At 45.3% G+C, this 25047-nt stretch overlaps 1 protein-coding gene across 1 annotated transcript in view; it reads right to left on the bottom strand.

Annotated features, from left to right (window-relative positions):
- CTDP1 (CTD phosphatase subunit 1) overlaps positions 1-25047 on the bottom strand; it is a 148753-nt gene that overhangs the window by 95116 nt on the left and 28590 nt on the right. Inside the window, exons 3-5 of the mRNA XM_083187787.1 lie at positions 14303-14396; positions 8696-8824; positions 1574-1724 (exon numbers count right to left, since the gene is read on the bottom strand). Coding sequence (XP_083043913.1) covers positions 1574-1724; positions 8696-8824; positions 14303-14396 — 374 coding nt within the window. The remainder of the gene's footprint in view (positions 1-1573; positions 1725-8695; positions 8825-14302; positions 14397-25047) is intronic.

The following is a 25047-nucleotide window of genomic DNA, read 5'->3' as shown; positions in this document are numbered from 1 at the left end:
AGCGCACAGCTGTTGTTGACCCTCCTGGTGGTCCCATTTAAACATAACTACTTCCTGCTATATATCTGATATAGTGCTGACGCCTTTAGTCATTTTCAAGAGTAAAGGTGCTCATAAACGGTGCGATCCTGCTTTGAGAGGTGCTGCGCATCGCAAGGCACAAAACGTATGTGATGCAAGTACTTTTTGAACTAGACCGCATCGCATCTAGTTCAAAACGCACGCTGCTTTACCACATCGCATGAGTTTTCAACTAGATACGATGCAATCTAGTTCAAAACACACACAGTGCACATTTAGAATTTTTCTTTTCCCCTGGTAGGGTAGCAAAACATTGTTCACTTCTGTAAAACCAGTACAGGATGCCTGCCATTTGCTTTTAGTAAACAAAAAGCAGTTAAACTGTAAAGCCCCATACACAATACACGACACCAGACGTGGCCGATGCGCAGGAGCGTGCATTGTTAACAATATTAAGTGTAAACACTAGAAGATATAGTAAAAGATATCGCCTCTAGTCAAGTAATGGTGTCCATACACTAGGGCAATATTGCATACAATCTTTCAATTTCGACCGCATCGTGGTATAATTGAAGGATTGTATGCACATCGAATGCATCACCCAACACATGCAATGCGAGGGCCCGCCGATCAAATGTTGTGTCGATAGATTAGATATTATGTGCTGCACAAAATAGTTATTGAATTGCATGAGCGATCCCATGTGTTTTTCAACCACATGCGATCGATCACAATGAGCTCTGGCGGCGGTTTTGTGGAGCGGTGAGCAGGAGGCCCGGCGTGTCGCGGTAGTATTTGAAAAAAAAAAAAAAAAAAAAATTCAGAAAGACTGGGCGGCCCTCTGATTGGCCAAGAGAGCTCTGACAGCTAATCAGCGGCCGCCTGAATTTGAGGCCTCTGATTGATGGGCTCAGTGAGCTCTCAGCCAGAGGGCAGCCCAGTGTTTTGTATTATTTTTTTAAATTCTGCCACCCGCAGCAGACTACCACCACCGGCCAGCCCTCCTGCACAGTGCTCTTCTGCACCGCAGCCTGCCGCCAGTCCTCTTCCAGCACCAGATGCGGCATCACAGGTGGCATGCAACATTGAATACTGGAAAAAAAGCACTTGGGCACCATAAGATGCGATGGTATTGCATCTAATCACAGGGAGGCACTGGCCACATGCCAGGTGCCTGGAATGAATAACAAGTAATCTAACTCTGACCAAGGTGGCCACATCCAGTCTGAGAAATTATTTAAGTAATGTAATGTGGTGGCTATATACAAGTAATATATATACAAGTATATTTATATCATAATTCAAATATAACCAGTTTTACATCCAAACATTGAGGATTTAACTGGAATTTGAAATTAAAAGTTGCTGGCAAAGCAAACACAGAGAACTCTTGCAAGAAAAGGTCTTTGTGTTCTAAGTATGAAGTAAACATATGATGTTTAATTCACTTTAAATTATAGCAAAATATTAGTAGTTCAAACACAAAGTAAACCTCTATTCTAACATTTTCATTTCAGTTTATATTAGCAACTGCTAGAATATTAGTACTAACCTGCAATAGTATGAGCATAAAGCCTGCTACCAAAGGTAAAAACATGCAGCTCGTACAGCTTGGCAATCTTCTCTAAAAATTCTTTACAATGAGGGCGCAGACGGGTGTGCAGCATTGGTTCCCCTCTACCTAACTGGAAATGGAATATTCCCTGTAAAATAACAGAACGCGGGTTAATTACATACAAGAGCCTAAAATAAACAACACTATTAAAAAAGTTATTTTTTTTTTTTTTTTTTAATCTCAGTAGCAGAACAGATAAGAGTTTAAGCGGAGTTGGGTGTATTTTGTGCCAAGAATACAGGTACAAAATATGTGCAAAGTAGGAAGATAACTACTGTAAGTGCACCTGGCTTACATCAAGTAAGGTTTTGAAAGTTCATAGCACAGTTCCAGTAAAAAAAAATTCAAACACAAATTAGTATGAAATGTTATCTACTTAAAACCTTGGGGTTGTATTCAATTGTTATATTGCACCTGATCTCCTGTCTACAGTGATCGTATAAATAAATCTTTTTTTTTTCTTATACAGCACAGCATATTCCATTGAGAATTACAATTGGAAACAGTGATAAGACAAACTGGGTAGTAACAGACCGATAAAGAGATAGGAGGGCCCTGCCCAAGCTATAGCAGGGGTAGCCAACTCCAGTCCTCGAGAGCTACCAACAGTCCACGTTTTCCAGCTCACCTCGCAGGTACACAGGTGCACTCATTACTAGCTGATACATTTTGAAAAATCCACAGCTGGAGCTAAATACTTCACTTGTGATTCTGTGGTAGCTCTCGAGGACTGGAGATGGCTACCCCTGATTGCGTATCATGCTCATTAAGGTCAGGTTTAGCCACACATTTTGGACATATCAACTCAGCAACCTCTGGAAATAGCAAGGTGGAAAGCTGATAAAAACAATTGAATACCACCCTATATGCCTGGGGAGTGTTATTAATACATTCTAAGGAGGTTATGTAATCAGGTCTGAGTTCTGAGAAGCAACACAATTCTGGTAAACTTGGCTGCAGAATAAAGCAGCCATCTTTAGATAGATTTTACCTTTTAAAATATATTGCTGATTAAATATGCACCAGATCACTGTAAATTGGGCCATTTCATAGAATTCAACCATCAAGAAATGGTTAAAGCGGGCATGTCCAAACTATGGCCCTCCAGCCGTTGTAAAACTACAAGTCCCATCATGCCTTGCCACAGTTTTGCTATTAGGGAATGCTAAAACTATGGCAAGGCATGCTGGGATGTGTAGTTTCACAATAGCTGGAGGGCCACAGTTTGGACATGCCTGGCTTAAAGCATGCATTTACCATGCAAAATACAATTAAATACATTTGTCTTCCCCTGTAAAAAAAAAAAAAAAAAGAATTATAATTAATTACAGAAGCACCACTAAAATTATTTGTATCTGTGAGACACATTCAGAAGCAGCTGACAAACAATGACATTTGTATGTCATTGACTGAAGTGGACCCGGGTCAAGGTGCGGTGTGAAAGCACAAAAGCTTATAACCCAATCAACCAGGCAATTCGACTCAGGTTATATAAGAAGGGTTAAACCCAGGTCAGCCTCTGTATAATCGGCGACCCGGGTTTAATGTGAATGCCCCAGACCCAGGATCGAAACCCTAGGTCCGACCCGGCTTAGCGATATGAAAGAGTTAGGAGAGTCTTTTGTGGTCTGCGTGGGACACATGTGTGAATATGCCTTTACAGTGCCTTGTGCCGACACTCTACACATATGGAGTTATACGCATAAAATGAGTCCCAAATTTCCAGTCAGGGGACAGATGCTAAGATTTATGGTGCACGTAAGCAGCAGAAAAAGTAGTACATTTAAATAAAGAGAACAGAAATTGTCTTTAAACCCACCTTAACATGAGCCTTATGAAGCCCCCCTACACCAGATATTTTATCCAGCAATGGTCGCGTCAGGGGATTGGAGTTATTAAACTCAATCCCGGAGGGGAGGCAGAATTGGGAATTTTCAATATGCTTAATTTCCCCAATCCCACAATGAATTGTCAATCATCACTGGCAGGCGCTGCTGTAGGATCAGTGGATTGTGCATGCAGATAGAGTGGATTAGTCTTTTAGATATCTGTGAATATACAAATGTATTCTAGACATGGCACCATTGTTCAGTACACTGGAGTTGTAGTGTATAAACAGTTCGTTACAAAACTAGTATCTGCTTACAGAGGGAAGCGGTACATCTGTCCAAACAGACTTAGGTCTACAGTCATTAGGTCGACCCCGGAAGGTCGACTGGCCCCAAGGTCGACATGGGTCAAAGGTCGACATGGGACAAGGTCGACAGTCATTAGGTCGACATGAGTTTTTCACTGTTTTTTTACCCCCGAATGTCGACACATTCGACATGGACACAGTTGGAGTTGAACCGTAGCTTCTTGCGATGCTTCAGGCACGGTGCCTCACTACGCTAGGCACACTATTTTATTCTCCCACCACGCCCTAGTGGATGGTGGGGCATGAAATACCGCCTGTCGGCACATGTCGGCTCAAAAAACAGTGAAAAACTCATGTCGACCTAATGACTGTCGACCTAAACCCATGTCGACATTGGCCCATGTCGACCTTAAGTAATGTCGACCTTCCGGGGTCAACCTAATTCTGATCTGACAGATGACCGTTTCCCTTACAGAGATCATAGAAGTGTTTGCTCATAACATTTTATTTATTTATTTACAGTTTCTTATATAGCGCAGCAGATTCCGTTGCGCTTTACAATAGTAGACAGTGATAAAACAAACTGGGTAACAGACAGACTTGGGGGTTAGAGGGCCCTGCTGCAAGCTTACAATATTTTAAGTCATTAACCTTACTACAGCCTAATATTAAAACGTAAAACATTTCTAAGTTACATTAGTGTCGGAATGTTGCGCTCATTAGCTGTGGTCTCTGAGAACTACCAGCATCCCCCGCATCGGTCCACCCTCATCCTGGCCTGTGAAACCAGCCAGGCACAGCACAACTCTAAGTGCGTGTGTGTTACAAAAATCAAGCCAATTTAAAGAATGTATGCATGTATGACTTACTTGTGGCATAATGTGTAATAGGTATCACTACTGTGTGGCACAATGTGTAAGACACTTTAGTATGGGGTGCCAGTCACTTACTTTGCCAGGACACTTGGACCCATAGATACACCCCTGGATAGCACCACCCACTAATTACAATGCATTAACTAGCTATCTGAAGTCGCAACATTTAAATATTTAATGTGCATGGATGGAATTGTGCCCTAACTGGTTGGATCTTGAGCAAGCACATACAAGTGATTGTGAGCGTTTGATAAAAGCAGGGCATATATTGATTCTGAGGGCTGCTGAGTGAATCAATTTGCATTTAAAACAAACCCTGTAATTTACAAGATCAAGGGGAACCCACAGTTAATTTTTTTATCTTTGTTTCCCATATTTAGAAAATGACTACAAATGGAGAAAGATTCACACGTTTTTTTCTCACAATACCAGCAATTGGGTGCGGGTCTTGAAAAAATATGTATTTAGAATGTGTGTTTGATTTTAGAAGAGAGATGTGCAGGTCCAGATTTACCCGGATCTCAAACTGGGACCTTATTGGCTATTCGGCTGTCACATGTATTGTAAGCTCGGAGGACCGAGGTTGAGAACCACTGCTCTAAATGAAAATGCGTTCACAGGCCAGAAAATGTTCCACTTTCATGGAAATGTGGGCAGGTGCATTTCTAAGACGGCGTCTGGAAATAGCTTACAGCACATGCTGCAGGAATTGGTTGATGTACAAGTCCCCAGTGTGCTGCTGCATTAATGGTACTGTAGCTACATGATCTTGGCAACAAAAACAGCTGAAGTCTTCCTTAACCACACAGCGCTCAAAGGACCTTCTGTGGTGGCGTACCTCGACCCATGGTTCACTGGGTTGACACTCCCAGACCTCCATTAAACCTGGCCAGCATATTGCAGCACCAAGTCAGCTGACTCAGCACCAGGCATGCAGAAATCTCTCTCATGCCAACCTTGAAGTATCAAGTGGATGGATCCCAATGAGTTGAGACTCTTTCTATACCTGGGACACAGTCACCCTGGCATCCACCTAAACTATAGCCCGCACAGAAGTACCACTGTCCTTGGTGATCATCGAGAAAATCATAGTCATGGGTCATAGTATTCCAGGGACCATCACCAGAGCCAAAATTCTGCAAACCACTACAATACAGTGTTTCGGGATAGTGCTTCCTATCAGAAAGCAGTTCGCAGTGAGTCAAAACCAACCTGCTGTCACAGATTTTGTAGTTGTAAAAGATCATGGCTCTCCAGTGGCCTCTCTTGAGCTCCATAAGGAGTTTGTGAAGGAAGTGAACATACTCAATTCTTCAGTATGCAGTGCTGCTACAATTCAGTATGCAGTGGCATTTCCCAATTTTAGTCGGAGATTACGGGTCACAACCAGATTGCCACTACTCTACCTATGCACTGTAGAAGTGGAAAGTTACTCTTATGGTGTGTACACACACTGAGATACCTTTGCTATTCGGCATGCTGGGTACACACCAGAACAATCTGGGCTCAATTTCACCAATTTTGACACGTCTAGCGACCGATTGTATGTAAAAAGAGCAGAATTTTTAATGTTTTCAAATAATTCCTATTCACACAATCAGTTTTTACAAATCACGAGCTGGGGACTGCCCAGGAGGAGCCAGGAAGTTCAAGGGAATTTTTTTTTCGATCATCACACGATCGTGGTTGTTCTGGTGTGTACCCTACTTAAGATTTGATTGCCATGTCATTTTTGTTAACTCATGTGCTATTTACATACAATTATACTATCTACATTCAATTTGCACTATATAGTCATTGCTGCACTATTTGGCTTCTCGATTTTATCTGAATAGGTGTGCGCATTGGGATCCAAAGCTTAAAAACAGGTGCGATCGCCATGCGATGCCGAGTCGATTTTGACTATACAGTCAAATCGAAGGGTAAAATTGCATCGTGTGTACACACCATTACATTGCAGATCAAAATTTACGAACCATTAAATTAAATATTTTGGGGGGGAAAATTGTTGTTATCTACTCACAGCCAAGTCAGCAGTTATGAAAGAAAAAAACTGCTATATTTTAACAAGGAACAAGTTGGTAAGCAAATGATGCACCCAAACAGAAGTCAAACCACAAGTGGGTATGTGAGTTCTCCTACACAATGGCATGAAATTATTCTGATCCAAACACATGCACTGTGCTGCAATTAAAAACACTATTTCAATGCACAAAATCACCAATGAGTAGGAGATCTTATGGTGCGTACACACGGGTGCAATGTCAGCACATATCGCTGGGAATATGGTCGCTGAGCGACCATATTGCCAGTGATTTGTGTGTGCTGTCGGCGATGAATCGCCGGGTGCGCGCTCCCGTGTGCAGCCCCTGATGGTCGCTGGTCGCAGGAGCATGCTCCTGCGACCAGCGACTTCCCCCGGCGCTGAGCAGGAGGTCAGCGGAGATCAGCGGCAGAAGGATTCCCTTCTGCTGCTGCTCCCTCCTCCGTTCGGGTCTCTCTCGCCCCCGCCGCGTGATAGCAGCAGCGTCTGCTGCTGCTGCTCCCTCCCTCCCTCCCTCCTCCGTTCGGGTCTCTCTCGCGTGATAGCAGCAGCGTTTGCTGCTGCTCCCTCCCTCCTCCGTTCGGGTCTTCCCCCCCACCCCACTGCGTGATAGCAGCAAGCAGACGCTGCTGCTTCCCCCCCCACCCCCTGACAGTAGCAGTGTCTCCTTTTCATCGCTGATGAAAAGGAGACACTGAGCAATATGATTGCTGGCAATATATTGCTAGCAATATATCGCTAGCAATCATATTGCACTGTGTGTACACAGCATTAGTCATTTATTTTACATTCCTTCCCTGTTCAATACAATAAACATCAAACAGGACTCCACGATTTATTTATTTATTTAAATGTTTGTTATATACTGGGCTCCCAATTAACCAATACACTAAACTGGACTCAGTGGAAACCACAGTGCTTCTTTATCTTACATAAATTACATCAATGATGTAGGGGGACAATGACGACTATACTGTATGCCTTCTTAATTTATTGAGACTTTCCACCTCAGAGTCTTCAAAGATATAGTTAGCTAGTGAATGAATGAGTCAAGGATTCTAATCAATTCCACTGAGGCAAACTACTTGAATGCAGGATACAATCCAGTGTATAAAGGTCACAAAGGAAACCATATAACAAAACAAGCAAACCTGACATATTAATCTCTTCGGTACTCTTTACCTAGAACGGCGCCCATCGCGGTGATCGCGGCAAGTACATAAACGGCCGCGACGCGATGCCCGCGATCACCGCGATTTTCCCATAGGGAACAATGTTAAAACGCCTGATTGACCGCGATTTTGCATTCAATGCCTCAATGCCCGCGATTTTCCCATAGGAATCAATGTTAAATGGGCTACAGAGCCCAAATAGGCACAATTAACCCATAAATGTCCCCCCAATTTTTGTACGCCACCCCACGATCCACGCCAACCCGAAGCGTGGCGAGCGGCGGCGGTACGCGTCCTCCGACCTTTTCATGCCCTACTATCCACGTCGGCGTGGAGTTGAGAATAGAATAGTGTGGCGAGCGTAGCGAGCCACCGAGCCCGAAGCGTGGCGAGCGCAGCGAGCCCCGCGAGGGGAAGCGGATACCTTCACAGGTAAACGCGTCCCCTCGCGGGCTTCACAGGTGTCCGCTTTTCGCCACGGATACCTGTGAAGCCCGCGAGGGGACGCGTATAACTGTGAAGGTATCCGCGTCCCCTCGCCACGCTTCGGGCTCGGTGGCTCGCTGCGCTCGCCACACTATTCTATTCTCAACTCCACGCCGACGTGGATAGTAGGGCATGAAAAGGTCGGAGCGATTACAGAAAAAATATATATTAAAATAATTTAGATGGATGAACCCAACATACTTTCCAGTATATTATCCCAGGAGCTTGCGTGGACAGATGCACTACATAGGGATCAAGGATTATTGCAAGTTTCTTTACATGTAGAATATGTATATGGCACATAAGTTGCATGTGTAAAACTGCAGCTAAAGGAGAGGCTTGTACCTTTCTAGACATATGTTGGAAGTGCTGTTCTGTAGTATGGATTAATGTCTGGTCTAAATCAACCATGAGCACAAGCTTCCTGTTTCGATGTAGTCTCTGTTGGTCCTCACGCCCCAGCTGTTCAGCTTGCTGCAAGAAAAATAAGTTACTTTAAGTATACGGTTAAAAAAAGAAATTACAAATATATTGTGACCTTTTTTTTTTTTATGATCTTCAATTGATAAAACCAGACCATAGTCATTTATTTAAATTAGCAAAATGTCATAGGACAGTGGTTCTCAAATGGTGTGATTAGGCCACCTCATGGTGCACGGCTCTTGCAATGGTGCCTCGGGTTAGTAGTCCAGGACAAAATCAAATAATGTATGGTCAATGATAGACAAAACCAGTGACTGTGGCTGCCAAATATATGGGCAATCAGAAGCACAACAGTTTACACCACCACATAATGGATTAAGGATTACAGGTAAGTACAGTTTACTCAACCTTTTTCCAAATGAATCTAACTTTTGGCCAGGGAGTGCTGAGGAAATAATGCAGATTTAGCTAAGGCAACTGGACAACATGTGACTATTCCAAAACTATACTTCCCAGCATGGCCTACCACAGTTTAAGCAATCGCTAATAGCAAACTTGTACAAGGTCATGCTAGAACTTGCAGCTGGAGAGCCACAGGTTGGCCTGGCATACTCTAGGGAGCCATGATTCAAGAAAGTTTTTTAGGGGCTTTGATTGAAGAAAGAATGCGAGCTCAGAAATGCCTTGTCTCCCTGTAAAGGTTTAAAAGATTAGGAAAGACCATATAAGTAAGGTTGCTTTTTGGACTTTGCTATACAGTATATAAAAAGGATGATCATTAAGAGGCTGTATGATATACACAGAATAAATGTAGTGCTAGTGAAGCTCCTGATGGGACCGCAAAGATCAAAAATGTCAATAATCAGAGTTAGTGTGTCACAACTAGCACTGTTCTGATGTACGATTCCAACAACCCGCACTATACATAAAATGGATTATTAAAAAAAATAAAAAAATAAAAATGTACTAAGAAATATTGGGAATAGGAGAAAGTTAATGCATTAATAAGACTGTGGATGATATGAAGTGAATAACTAACAAAGTGATAAAATTACCTCATACATTTAGTAAATAGATGGAGGTAAAGTTAACGAAGGGTATGCCTGCATAATATATGGTTAGAATCGGATTAAGTTCCTTCCCTAATGTGTGTGGTTAATAAGTGGTATGAGTTATGTTATAAGTTGATATACATAAGCGTAAATACAAGGTGTGAAGAGGTAAGTGAATGATTCAATAAGTATATTATGCCTGGAATGTGCGATCACAGTATATCACATAAAAACCACGGTATTAGGTTTTAGGCTAAAGAAAAGGAGATCTTTGATAAAGACCTCTAGCGCACTACACAATAATATTTTATTTATTTTTATTTAAATGTATTATATAGATCACAAGACACTGAAGAGAAACTGAGGGAATAATTATTAAAGGACACAGAGGCCAGTATTCAATGCCTCTGATTCAACATTTTTTTTCAGCGAATCTGGCAATTTGCCTGTTTTCTGGCGAATTTTCTCACAGAAAAAACAATTCGCCCTATTCAATGGACACAATTCGCTGCAAATGAAGAGCAAATGGCTGGCGATTTGCCGTTTGTGATTCACCGCGATTCGCCGGTGGTTTTCAATGGGGTTTTCAGTGGAATTTGCCGAGAATGTATTCCTTTGCTGAAGTGGAGAACTGCTTTCTCCAGGGATTTTCGCCAGGATTCTCCATTTTACATTCATCATCTTTTTTAGGTGAACTGGAATGTGATCTTTGAAAATAAAGCGTTTTTTATCTTTATTTTGGTGTAAAAAAAATAAAATAAAAAAAAAAAAAAATCAGATTTTTTTTCTGTGAAGGGGCATGCTATTTTTATTCATGTCCTTGCAGCACATGAATATATTTTAATATTTTTTTTTTTTTTACACATTCACCAGCAGGGGGCCGAGCCAGGAGCCGCTCATTAATATTCATATATTCACTGCACACTGATCCCGATCATTACATATGCACGATCGGGACCAGTGTGTAGCGGCTCCCTAACACAGCCCCCTGCCAGCTCTGGGGGGCTCTCCCTGTGTCCCCGACAGCCCTCCTTCACCTCCACAGTGTCCGGCGCAGGCAGGGAGGCTTACATCTCCCTGCCTGCAGCCGTCTTTCGGCTCCCTGCGGTTAAAATTCGCCGCCAGGGGCAGCAAGCCCCTGAGGCGTTGAATAGGGGGCGAGGGAGGGCTGGCAGCGAATGCTGCAGCCCTCCGGAACCCGGCGATTGTGCAGCGAATCCAAAACAGGATTCGCTGCACAAAGGGAATTAAAGTATTGAATACCTGCTAGAGTAACACTACACTAGTCAAATCACAAGGGTTAGGTTCAATAGGATAACACATACACTAGAAATATAGTTTACAAGTAGAATGATCGCACATAAGGGCATGGTACTGTATATAAGTATATAGAAAGAGCATGAAAAGTAGCAAGATTCTCTGTATATAAAAAGATAGAATAATGTGTATTGAAATAAAGAGGAAAACTTGCTAAGAGGAGGAAACCTCTTGAGGAGACGAACTGATAAGAGAAAATGTGGTTGTTGGATGAGTATTAAGAGACATTAATTCACATCTCGAAATGTTGGAAAATGCCTTGTTTGCGAATATGTATATGGTATATGTATATTTGGTATATATGTTTTGAAATATAAGAAAATAAAATAAAAAATTATAAAAAAAAAAAAAAAAAAAAACGCACTATACATTTCTGCACAGTAACAGCTGTCATTTAAATGCTACCTGCTTAGAAAAGACCATAATACCTCTTTATATGGCAGCCTACTGCAGAGTAACTAAATATAGCATATTGCAGTAGATCTCAGCATAGACCAGGGCTTGACAAATTTAGAAAAAATCTAGGAGCCAGGATGAAAATGTAGGAGCCACAAAAAAAGTGACAGTGAGCGCCAAAAAGTAACACCATAATGCCTATTACACATGTCACATACCCATTACACATACACACATGCCACAATGCCCATTACACATTGTGCCACACACCGAAAAACCTTTTGCATACTATACCACACACCATAATGCTCATTACATATACCACACACACCGTAACGCCCATTACCCGGTAAACCAAACACCGTAATGCCCATTACATATAATACCACACGCCGTAATGCCCATGGCCAGGGGCGTAACTAAAAGAAAGGGTGTCTGGGAGAGAAAGAGAGTGAGCAGGAGAGACATTGCCAGGACAGTCAGGTAGGATGGACGGACATAGAGGTACAGTACAGATTGGGGAAAATGGTTGGAATGAGCACCATATGCTGCATCTATGAATATATGGATGGACTGGGGCAAAGATGGACAAATGGGCAGACAGTATGGGGGGATCACACAGTTGGGGCAGGCTGGCAATTGCAGGCCACACATGTGGGGCAGGTTGGCACTTGCAGGGGGGGTTCAAGCCACACAGGTGGCACTTGCAGGCCACACAGGTGGGGCAGGTTGGCACAGGCTGGCACTTGCAGGAGGGTGCAGGCCACACAGGTGGGACAGGCTGGCACTTGCAGGAGGGAGCAGGCCACACAGGTGGGACAGGCTGGCACTTGCAGGGGGTGCAGGCCACACAGGTGGGGCAGGCTGGCACTAGCAGGGGGGTGCAGACTACACAGGTGGGGCAGGCTGGCATTTGCAAGGGTAGGGTGGTGGTGCAGGCCCACACAGGGGGGGGGGGGGGGGGGGGCGACGACATATGTATGCTGGTGGTTAGAGCAAAACATGACACACTGGAAGTAGAGGTAGTGTACATTACCCCCCCCCCCCCCCATATCCCCATCCCTATCCCCTTGGGGTTACATACTTTGCCAGGTGTTAACATTCTCTGCAGGGGTTAACATGTGTTCTCTGCAGGGGTTAATAGGGGCATAGAGGAGGCGCCGAGTTCTTTACCAGCAGCTGCCGCACTGAAAGGGTCGACAGTGCGCTGCCGCTGGTCCCTTAGGAGGGGGGAGAGGGGGGTCGGGCACCCAGCCCGCGCTGCTAACTTCCAGCAGGTGGGAGACGCTGGAGGGCGCCGCTCAGTGCGCTGCCGCTGGTCCCTTAGGAGGGGGGAGAGGGGGGTCGGGCACCCAGCCCGCGCTGCTGACTTCCAGCAGGTGGGAGACGCTGGAGGGCGCCGCTCAGTGCGCTGCCGCTGGTCCCTTAGGAGGGGGGAGAGGGGGGTCGGGCACCCAGCCCGTGCTGCTGACTTCCAGCAGGTGGGAGACGCTGGAGGGCGCCGCTCAGTGCGCTGCCGCTGGTCCCTTAGGAGGGGGGAGAGGGGGGTCGGGCACCCAGCCCGCGCTGCTGACTTCCAGCAGGTGGGAGACGCTGGAGGGCGCCGCTCAGTGCGCTGCCGCTGGTCCCTTAGGAGGGGGGTCGGGCACCCAGCCCGCGCTGCTGACTTCCAGCAGGTGGGAGATGCTGGAGGGCGCCGCTCAGTGCGCTGCCGCTGGTCCCTTAGGAGGGGGGAGAGGGGGGTCGGGCACCCTGCCCGCGCTGCTGACTTCCAGGGGACGGGGGCGGGCGCCGCTCAGTGCGCTACCACTGTTACCTGAGGGGGCGGCCACTCAGCCCGCGCTGCTGACTTCCAGGGGGCGGGCGCTGCTCAGTGTGCTGCCGCTGGTCCCTCCAGCAGGTGGGGGCTAGGAAATGCTGCCACTGACCTGCCCAGACCAGATTCTGCTTCCTCTCTCCCAAAAAATCTGGTCGCCAGGAAGCAGAATCTGGTCGCCATGGCGACCTGGCGACCGGTAATTGTCGAGCCCTGGCATAGACGCTCATGTTTTCCCAACAGGTCATATACTAGGGATTTCTATTTGTCAAAGCAGATGGGATTATTAATTATTAACCCAGCAAAATATTTAACTCACAATAGCATGATTAAATAAATCCTTAAAACATGACCTGTTGGTGGTATTTGAGGACCTCTGCATAAAACACTGCCCTTCCATTGGCTCTCACTGCAGCTAATGATGGGACAGATGGACGCAACTGGAGGACTGTGGGTTGAGAGAGGGATGGGATGGGATGGGGCAGAGCACAGGCACACCGAGGGGACCAGAATATGCCATATGTGATATAAGAGTCTCATAGAATCCTGTAAAACACAAGTCTCACATTGGTACTCTCCGGATGGTACTCTCCGGTAATTACATAAAGTAATTGACTTTGGTAAGGGAAAAAGTATTTTGAGCAGCATCATGATGAGCCCAGAACTACATACAAGCTATACTTCGATAAAGCACTAATTAGTATTTGGTTAAATACAATTTTAAATGCTACAAACCAAATGTATATTTTTTTTTAGGAAGATGTTACTGAAACAGATCTAATAGTGTGAAGAAAAAAAACACGCAAACCACCTTACAATCTTTAGTAACTGAGCGGTCAGATAATCATACCTACTACATTGACAACAATTGGGCACATTAAAGGGCAGAGGAAAGGGCAACACAATCTTGAAACAGTGCATGACCAGATGTTAAAGTGCAGAGCTTACCTCTGAGCTAACCATGAGTTCTGGGACACTGTGAACCATAGAAACAGTAGCTGTTGATAATGGCACCTGCTGCTTCCCATTCTTGCTTTGTAACCTGAACAAATAAAAATGTTTAGTCAGGGATAAACTACACCACATCATGCTCAGGTAAAAACAGAGCCAGAACTGACTGACCTGGAAAAGATAAGCAATGAATATACAAATTTATTTTGCTTCTCAATGTTTAAAACAAAAAAACAAACTTTTGAATATAAATTGTTAAGGTGAATGTGTCTTTCAGCATCACCTAACAAACAATGGGAGAAACAGACTGCTCTATGGGAACAAAACAGGACCATGCAATGAATATTGATTGTAAAAACCTAAATTAGGCATACCGGGGCAGATGTATTAAGCCTTAAAAAGATACATACAAGGGGGGAAAAAGAAGAGTGATAAACATCCAATCAGCCCCTAACTGCCATTTTTAACAGCGCATATCATAAGTTAGGAGCAGATTGGCTTTATCACCCTTGCGTTTATTTTTAAGGCTTAATACATCTGCCGAATTATCTTTTACAACTGAATTTTGAAAAAGAAATGCTCACATGGGTCAAAGTAACGAATGTTATACATAGATAATTCTTAGTGTTCTCCCCCAAGCTTTAAATTATGGGAGGTTCCCCTGGCATGCATCCCCTCAGCGGCCGGCAGCCAAGACCATCTGTCGCAAGGTGCACATTACAGAAACTGACAAGTGATCTACTGGGGACGCAGTCTGTTTCCCCAGTGGATCGCCCGCAGCTGCAGTAATGTGTGTTTCCCCTGTTGTTCGTCCGCTACCCTCTCCAACAGCAATAGGTTTCCAGTGGAGAGGGATGCAGGACAGAGAGCTAGATGTGACACCGGCTTCCATCACATGATCTCCATCGCTCCATTCGGCGTCTGGGGATGTGTACACTGTGACATTGATGGAGGGCAGAAATCCCTCCCACAGTGCTTAAGAAGAGGTGCACTGTCTGGGAAAAGATGCCTGAGGATAGGGAAGAGAGTGGCCTTCCAGCATCCACGCTCTATTATATTATCACAGGAGCTGTTTAACTCTGTGGAGCTAGCAATTGGGGGCAAAGACTTGTTTAAATATCTGGAGAGCTGTTTGTAAGGGCAGTCAGTATTTCTGAAAAGTAGGGGCAATCCGTATATCTGGGCCTCCTAGAAGTTTAGACAGGATGTTTTCTAGGTTTGCCCACCTGTTGGTATATAGCCTCCCTCCTCCCCTTTCCCCTGGTCTTGCAAGTGTCTCTGTTTATAGGTCTCTGGAAAAAGAGGATTTTGGTACTCACCGATAAATCCATTTCTCTGAATCAGCAGGAGACACTGGAGATTACATCGGGGTTTAGAGCTGGGAATGCTGGGAGCTAGGCACTACTAAATTTGTTGCAGGGCAGGCTGGCTCCTCCCCTCTAAGACCCATCATACCCCCAGTTAGGAAATTGTCCTACTCGAGGAGATGGTAACAAAAAACATAATTATACAACTTGAATCATAACAACTTGCATACAACAGTCATATTTAACTTTTATGAACAGACCGGGCCTGAACTGGCCCCACAACCAACAGGATCAAGAGCTGGGAGGGCGTCCAGTGTCTCCTGCTGATTCAGAGAAATGGATTTATCGGTGAGTACCAAAATCCTCTTTTCTCTCTCATGCAGCAGGAGACACTGGAGATTACATCGGGGAGGTACCAAAGACCGTTCCCCGGGCGGGTGAGCTCTGTGGATCCTGCAACACCAACCGACCAAAGTTTGTCGCCGGTGCTGCAAACGTGTCAAATTGGTAAAAGCGAACGAACGTGTTCACTGATGACCATGTGGCTGCCCTACAAAGCTGGGATGCTGAAGCCCCTCGCCTGGCAGCCCATGATGTGCTTACTGACCTGGTTGAATGTGCTGTCAACACTGACGGCGGAGTCTTTCCTGCATGGATGTATGCTTGCCGAATGGTCAGCCGAATCCATCTGGCCAATGTCTGCTTTGACGCTGGCCATCCTCTGCGGAAAGCATCGTATAGGACGAACAAACAATCCGATTTCCGGATCTGTGCGGTTCTTTTGACATAAATTTTCAGAGCTCTAACTACGTCCAAGGAGGATTGAGACGTAGGAGCCCCCTGAAAAGAAGGGACTACTATTGGCTGATTTATGTGGTAAGAGGACACTACCTTAGGTAGAAAAGACGGGTGAGTCCTCAGTTCAGCCCTGTCTTCGTGAAATACTAAATACGGCGCTTTGCAGGATAATGCACTCAGCTCGGACACACGCCGTGCTGATGCCAGGGCGAGCAAGAGTACTGTTTTCCAGACCAGAGATTTTAAAGGAACTTCTTCCAGAGGTTCGAACATCTCTGATTGTAGGAATGCCAGGACTAAATTTAAGTCCCACGGCGGAGCCGGTGGAACGAAGGGAGGTTGTATCCTAAGAACTCCCTGTAAGAAAGTTTGAATCTCCGGAATGAGGGCCAACCTCTTTTGGAATAGTATCGACAGTGCAGAGATCTGTACCTTAAGTGAACCTAGGCGGAGGCCACCGTCTAGGCCTCTTTGAAGGAATAGTAAGAGTCTGGATAATTTGAATATCCTAAACGGCCACCTCTTGCTTGTGCACCACTCAGCATACGATCTCCAAATGCGATGGTAGTGAGCAGCTGAAGATGGTTTACGCGCCTTTAACATAGTGGGGATGACTGTCCTTGGAATCCCCTTTTCCTTCAGGACCTCGGATTCAATAGCCACGCCGTCAAATGGAGGGAGGCTAGGTGTTGATGATGGAATGATCCTTGTAGCAGTAGGTCGTGTCTCTGCGGTAGAGGGTATGGTTGGTCGGCCAGCAGCTGTTGGATGTCCGAGAACCAACTTCTCCGTGGCCAAAACGGAGCGATTAGAATTGCCTGTGTTCTTTCCCTTTTCAACTTCTTTAGCACCTGTCCCAGTAAGGGCAGAGGTGGAAATAGATACACCAGGCTGAACGTCCACGGAATTGCCAATGCGTCGGTTGCTATGGCCCTTGGATCTCTTGTTCTTGCTACGTACCTTGGCAGGAGGTGATTTTTCCTTGACGCCATTAGGTCGACCTCGGGAGTCCCCCATCTCTCCATGAGTTCCAGAAACACTTCGGGGTGTAGTGACCACTCCCCCGGGTGTAGATCCTCCCTGCTGAGAAAATCTGCTTCGAGATTTTCCACTCCCGGAATGAATATGGCTATCAGATGTACCTGCCAATTTTCCGCCCACTGGAGGATTCTGGTGACCTCTGTCATTGCTTGTCGGCTCTTTGTGCCGCCTTGTCGATTTACGTACGCTACTGCTGTTGTGTTGTCTGATTGGATCTTTACAGACTTCCCTTGAAGGAGATCCTGTGCTGCTATTAGAGCGTTGTAGATTGCCCTTAGTTCTAGAACGTTGATCGACAATAGACTCTCTTCTGCACTCCATCGCCCTTGAAGTCGAAGGTGGAGTACCACTGCGCCCCACCCTCGGAGACTGGCATCCGTTGTCAATAGGATCCAATCCCATATTGCAAATCGGCGCCCCTGCCTGAGATGGTCGGAGTGGAGCCACCACAATAGGGCGTGGCGGGCTCGAGTGGATAATTGGATCTGTCTGTGTAGAAACAGATGTGATCCCGCTCCTTTCCTCAGTAGGTCTAACTGGAAGGGCCTCGAGTGGAAGCGCCCCCACGTTATGGCTGGGAATGCTGCCACCATCTTCCCCAGAAGTTTTACACACAAGTGTAGTTGTACCCGACGGTGACTCAAGGTCTGTCGAATGAGCCTCTGTATGTCGCCGATCTTGTCGTTTGGCAGAAATACTCTCCGCTCTCTTGTGTCCAGCCAGAGTCCCAGGAACAGGATCCTCTGTGTTGGTCGGAGCGATGACTTCTTGAAGTTGATGATCCAGCCCAAACTGGTCAGGGTCTGGACCGTCAACAGAGCATGATGTTCCAGTACTGCTGGAGATGGTGCTTTGACGAGTAAATCGTCTAAATACGGTATTATAGTGACCCCTTGGTTCCGGAGGTACGCTATAATGATCGACAGTGTCTTTGTGAAGACCCTGGGTGCCGATGATAAGCCGAAGGGCAGGGCCCTGAACTGAAAATGTTCTTTTCCTATAGTAAATCTCAGATACGCTTGATGAGGCCTCCATATTGGTATATGTAGATAGGCATCCTTGATGTCCAGCGAGAGCATGTACTCGTTGTGTTCCAAGGATGCTATGACGGAGTGAATAGACTCCATCTTGAAGGGTTGGTAAGCCACCATCAGATTTAGAGATTTGAGATTTAAGATGGGTCGTACTGACCCATCCGGTTTGGGCACTACAAAGAGATTGGAGTAGTATCCCTTGCTCCTTTGAGTAGAAGGCACTGGGATGATTACCTGTGCAGCAAGTAAGGTGTCTACTGCACTCTGGAGTGCCATCCTTTTGTCTTGCGCAATGGGGAGAGCTGTAGTGAAGAATCGAGTGGGGGGAGGAAAATCGAATTGAATCCGATAACCCTCTGAAATTAGGCTGCGAATCCAAGGGTCCTCCGTTAGAGAGAACCACTGGGTTCTGAAGTCCAGTAGCCTTGCCCCCACTATAGACTCTCCTAAGAAAGCTGGCAAATTGTCATGCCACTTGTTTTTGAGCTTGCTTGGGCTCTGTACGGGTGACAGTGGCCTGAGGTCTACTTCTGGCACGAGTACCTCTAGTGGAGTGGAAACCTCGCCCCCTTCCTCGAAAGGAATTCTGTGGGCGAAAGGAATTAAATGACTGAAAAGACGGCCCTGTGTATTGGCGTCTAGCAGGTGGAGGTGCTGTTGGGAGGAAAGCAGATTTTCCACCTGTTGCTTGGGCTATCCATTTGTCCAATTCTGGGCCAAAGAGGACTTCTCCCGTAAACGGGAGACCCTCTACAGCCCTTTTAGACTCAGCATCTGCCTGCCATGAGCGGAGCCATAAAGCTCTTCTGGCGGATATTGCGTTAGCTGAAATGCGTGCGGATATCAAAGAAATATCTCTGGCCGCTTCTCCTAAATAGTTAGCTGACTCTTTTATATGTTCCGCCAGTTGTCTTATTTCTTCCGGAGCTATGCCTGAGTCTAGTCCTTCTATAATCATGTCCGCCCACTTGGCATTGGCCTTGTTTACCCAGGCGGAGACAATAGCTGGTCTGAGTTGAGCCCCAGCCGCCATGTAAACAGTTTTGAGGGTGGACTCTAACTTACGGTCTGACGGGTCCTTTAAGGAGCATGCGCCTGGGACCGGTAGAGTAGTCTTTTTTGATAATCTGGACACCGATGCGTCCACTGAAGGCGGGGTCTCCCATTTTCCTAGGGCAGAAACTTCAAACGGATAGATTACTGGAAAACGTTTCGGAATTTGGAAACGTTTGTCAGGCTGCTTCCATGCTGCTAACAATTTTTCCTGGTTTGGACAGGGAAAGACTATGGAGGATTTCTTTGTTTGTCCAAACAGGTCAAACTCCTGTGGTTCTGGAGTTGGATCGTCTGGTAATTTTAACACCTGTTTTACCGCTACAATAAGAGCTTCCACTCCCATGTGTGTGGGTTCAGGCTCAGGTTCTGGAAGAACCTCCTGTACCTCTTCCCATTCTCCTTCCTCCATTTCATTATAAGGAGCATGATCCTCCTCTGAATCACCCTCCCCCTCAGAGTACACAACCTGTAGAGGACGCTTTTGTCTCACAGGTGCTGTTCTTTGGGGATTTTGCATGGATGTAGCCAGGGTGTCTACAGATCTAGCCAGAGTAGCCACCCATGGAGGTTCTGCACTACGGTTTTCTGCTAATTCAGCAGATAACCTCTCCATAGTACCTGATAAGAGAGATACCCATTGTGGTGTGGGTGCCTCCCCTGAATCACCTGCCTGGGAAGACGGTGGGGAAACAGTGCAGGCTTTACATATATTTGTCTTTCCATCAGCCGAGTGCTGTGTAAATCTAGCATTACACAAAGTACAAACATATAGCTTCTGTGAAGCCTTGGTGCTTGATTTGCTGGTCATGATTTCAGCACAAACCCGGTCTGAGAGTTATATTCACAGATACCTGCACGCACACACACACAAGAACACACAACACAGATATGCTATTTGGGGTGTTGGGTCCTGGAGGTTAGAAACTACCACCTATTTTCCCTGTACTGTCCACACGAGGACAAATAATTTTCCCCCACACTACTGTGCTGTGTAGCCAAATGCTGCTGAACACCTATAGGGAGAAGCAGACATTAACAAGGCTTTAGCGTGTGTGTTCTGGCCGCGCCATGCCGCTTACAAACAGCCTCAGGCTTCTTCCCGCCTGCACCCTCACCCAAAATGGCGGCTTCCCGCGCTCCCTCCGACGCGCTGCTCAGGGCTTCCAGCCGCGCACCTGTCCCTTAGCCTCCGACAAGCACCCTTCGTGCACCGCCGGAGACCGGGGGAGCGCGGCTCTGACCCCCGCTGCCGCCTGAGGGATAGCGCGCGGTCGCGATGCAGTCTGCGGTACTCACTGTGTCTGTGTCTGACGGTCCCTTCGTAGGCGGCCGCAGGAACACTGGAAAGTCTGGCAGACGCCTTTAGTGAGGCTCTGACAGGCTGCTTGGTAGAACCAAGGGCGCAGGACACCCGGACCCACACTTTTAAATGAAGCAGGGAAGGGTTCCTTTTCTTTAAATATCTTCCGCTGTTGGAGCAGTGTAAAACTGTGACCAGCTCCCGTGGCACAATTTTCTAACTGGGGGTATGATGGGTCTTAGAGGGGAGGAGCCAGCCTGCCCTGCAACAAATTTAGTAGTGCCTAGCTCCCAGCATTCCCAGCTCTAAACCCCGATGAAATCTCCAGTGTCTCCTGCTGCATGAGAGAGAAACACTACATGGGGAGGGTATTCTGATGGCTGTCATGGCCAATATCTTCAGCGGACCGCTTCCAGGACAAATCGTCTGCACACCTTGGAACATGCTTTTGAAGAGACTACGTTCCTGGATTGCAACAGGATCTAATTACCTGATCTGACAATGTTTTCCATCTTAACAGGTTCCATTCAATCTTCATGCCTTCACACATAATTTCCCTGCGTCAAAAATGATATACTGGAACCTGATGTAGAAGGTCCGGCCTGGCCATGATTGTTGTATTGCTAAATTCATAACTGTTGTAACCACACACACTTCGATCTTTAGGATGCGAGTTATCAATGGAAATTGGGGAAACACATACCCCAGTAGAAACTCCAATTGTCCTATAAAAGGTTTTACTGCAGTGATTTTTAAACTTTTTCTATTAAATGGCACCGTGCACAATATTTTAAAAATTTCAAAGCACACCATCAGTTTTCAGATGGAAAAACACAAACTTTGGCCGCCACAAAAAAACAAAAAAAATAATCACATTAGCCACACATAAAACAAAAATAATTTACACGGTCTCCCATGGAACACAATTTATACACATTGGCCCCAGATGAACACAGTAAAGTACAGCACAGAGCCTTTGCCAAGCTCAACCTCTTGCAGAACGCATAGAGAAACTTTATGCAAATGCCAACTGTTTTCAATGTGAAGTGCCCCAGGGTGTAGTTACTCAAAAATGCCCTCATGTGATCACCATATGAGTCACTAGTCCGTTGTCATCATGTGCTCCTATTGAGTTAATGCATACATTATAGCAGCAGGATACTCAAGCAGTTCCTCACTATGCTTCCTTTGACTTGTGTGATCTTAATCCTGTAATACAGTCAGCATACCCCAAGCAATAAATCCTTGAATCAGTACACGGAGACTGATGCTATCATTGTGAGAGAGGGCGCAACCGTAGCCGTCATCAACCAATGAAGATTAACAGGTGACAGGAAGAGGGAAGGCCAACGGATAGATCTGGACCCACTCATCAGAGAGAGACAGACTCATAGGCCCAAGATACAGACACAGGACTAACCAGTGCTGCTCACAATTCATAATTGGACATGCAACAGTGTCCGTTCGAACATCTCCGGCTCCAGTGGAATACTTGAGAACTGCTCCCTGCACACTTAAGTGCATGCAATGGCACAGTGGTTGCAAAATCGCTGGTCTACATTTTCTCTGGGAACTTAACACCTTGGCAAGAAGGTCTCCTCTTCTTGTTGAAGGGAGTTACACAAAATGTATGTCAAATTAACCAAACTGCTATTACTTCATTGTTTAATTCCCATTCTTCAGGAAGGTTTTTCCTGCTGCTGAGAAAATCAGCAGGTATAGTCTCTTTTCCTGGAAAATAGACTGCTGACAAGGACTTTGAGTTCTCTTCTGCCCAGGTCATAAGGTTTGCTGTTATTTGCATTAATGATTAAGGGCCTTATTCTGGTTCACTCTCAGAGGCAAATTCCTTCTCAAATGGACAAAACCATGTGCACTACAGGTGGGGCAAATGTATATTGAGCAGAGAGAATTAGATTTGGACGGGGTTTTACTTCAAAGTGAGATCTAGGAACATAGAATTTGACGGCAGATAAGAACCATTTGGCCCATCTAGTCTGCCCCTTTTTTATCCGTCAGGTAATTTCAACCCTTTTTAATCCTTATTTATTTTTAAGGATATTCATATGCCTATCCCAAGCATGTTTAAATTGTTCTACTGTATTTGCCTCTACCACCTCTGATGGGAGGCTATTCCACTTATCCACTACCCTTTCTGTGAAGTAATTCTTTCTAACATTTCCCCTTAACCTACCTCCCTCCAGTTTCAGTGCATGTTCTCAAGTTCTATTACTTCTTTTCCTTTGAAGAAAATTTCCCTCCTGTACTATGTTAAAACCCTTGATATATTTGAAGATTTCTATCATGTCCCCCCTTGTCCCTTCTCTGCTCCAAACTATACATGTTAAGATCTTTTAGTCTTTCCAGGAAAGTTTTGTGATGTAGGCCATGCACCATTTTAGTTGCCCTTCTTTGTATACTCTCTAATGTATTTGCCGTACCAATGACCTATAAAGTGGCATTATTACGTCTTTTTTTCTGCTATTGATTCCTCTCCCTATGCAACCAAGCATCTGACTAGCCTTCCTCATTGCTTTCTATATTGCAGTGTAAAAATAAAGCAGTCAGTATTTTCCCTGCACAGAAACAAAATAAGTCACCCAAATCTAATTCTCTCTACATCTGCCCCACCTGCAGTGCACATGGTTTTGTCCATTTGAGAAGGAATTTGCCTCTGAGTGAACCAGAATAAGGCCCTAAATCTTGTTTCCCCATTGAGGATTCAAATGCTCTGTTCCAGTTACATTGCTGGAGAAGATTCTTAGATGAGAACCCTTGACCTTGATTTTGATAACAACATATCGCTTTTCCAGCAGCTTCTGCCTTTCTTAAATCTGATCAAGCTTTCCTTGTGTACTCTGATGTGTGCTCTCCAACCTGACTTGCTTGCATCGGTTGCCAATACCAAGAATTGTAGTTGATTGAGCTAGGTCGCCCAGTTTCTCAGTTCTCTGCTTGCTTACCAAGATAGAGATCTTTTTTACCTTCATATTTAGTTTCACCATGCTTTCTGAGGCACAATTTCTTTTACAATATAGGGAAGTATACTCCATTGGAAACACCACATTCTCCAGAGTTCAAGGTAGTCTACATAATGAAAAGGTCAGGATTCCTTGAAGTTTGAGACCATACCTTAGTTACATTTGTTGCTTCTAATCAGAGCCCTGGTCAAAGACTGGATCTTTGAAAATCTTTCTTCTGAAAGGGCTCATTTGGAATTTTCTGTGTCTATTTGTACCCCCAAAAACTGAATTTTCCAAACTGGATGCAATTGGCTTTTCTCCCAGTTAATGATCCAATCATGGAGCTATGGGAAATGTATTACACAATTTAGGCTGTCCATATATGGGCATAGTTCTATATTTTGTTCAATTAGATGCACGATTAGTGTTAGGAGGACTTCCGTATATACCCTTAATAAGGCTGCTAGGTTAAAAAGGTAGGTATATAGGAAAGGTTTGTCTTGGATACAGAATCATAGATATGTTCTGCTTTACTGATTGATTAGTATAGGATATGATTCTTTTAGATTGATTGTTGCTATAAAAATGAAAAATAAAAAAAGTCCTTCTCTTGAGACCTGCAAAGATGGTTTTTAATATTTCCATAGGATTGTCCTGAACCCCTCTATTTTTATTTACCAAGAACAAGCAAGAGTAAAAAACTTCTCTCTTTGTGGTAGTGGTACTGGGTCTATTGCTCATGATGTTATTTGTTTTAAACTTCTTCCTAGTGCTTTGATTTGTAGGTACTGCTTTCCTAGCATGGCACCCGTCTCATTGATTGTATGCCTTAAGTTTAAGGTACTTAAGGCATACAATCAACGCGATGGACCCGATTTTTTTATGTCATGGATCTTATGCATCCATAAGATGCATGAGATCCATGAGATAAAAAATCGTGAGCCCCCAATAACCATTGTTAACGCCACCAGCACTATCAACGCCAACCCGAAGCGTGGCGAGCGCAGCGAGCCCGCGAGGGGCGGCGGTACGCGTCCTCCGACCTTTTCATACCCCCACTATCCACGTCGTGGAGTTGATCTTATATAGCCTGAAGTGTGGCGAGCGCAGCGAGCCCCGCGGACTACTTTACATGTATTCCGCGTGCGCTCGCCATGCTTCGAGCTCGCCACACTATACAAAAATCAACAGCACGCCGACGTGGATAGTGGGGGTATGAAAAGGTCGGAGGATGTGTACCGCC

This window comes from Crinia signifera, chromosome 5, assembly GCF_055691185.1.
Source record: "Crinia signifera chromosome 5, ASM5569118v1, whole genome shotgun sequence".
NCBI classification, from domain to species: domain Eukaryota; kingdom Metazoa; phylum Chordata; class Amphibia; order Anura; family Myobatrachidae; genus Crinia; species Crinia signifera.
This window is presented reverse-complemented; position numbering and strand designations above follow the sequence as displayed.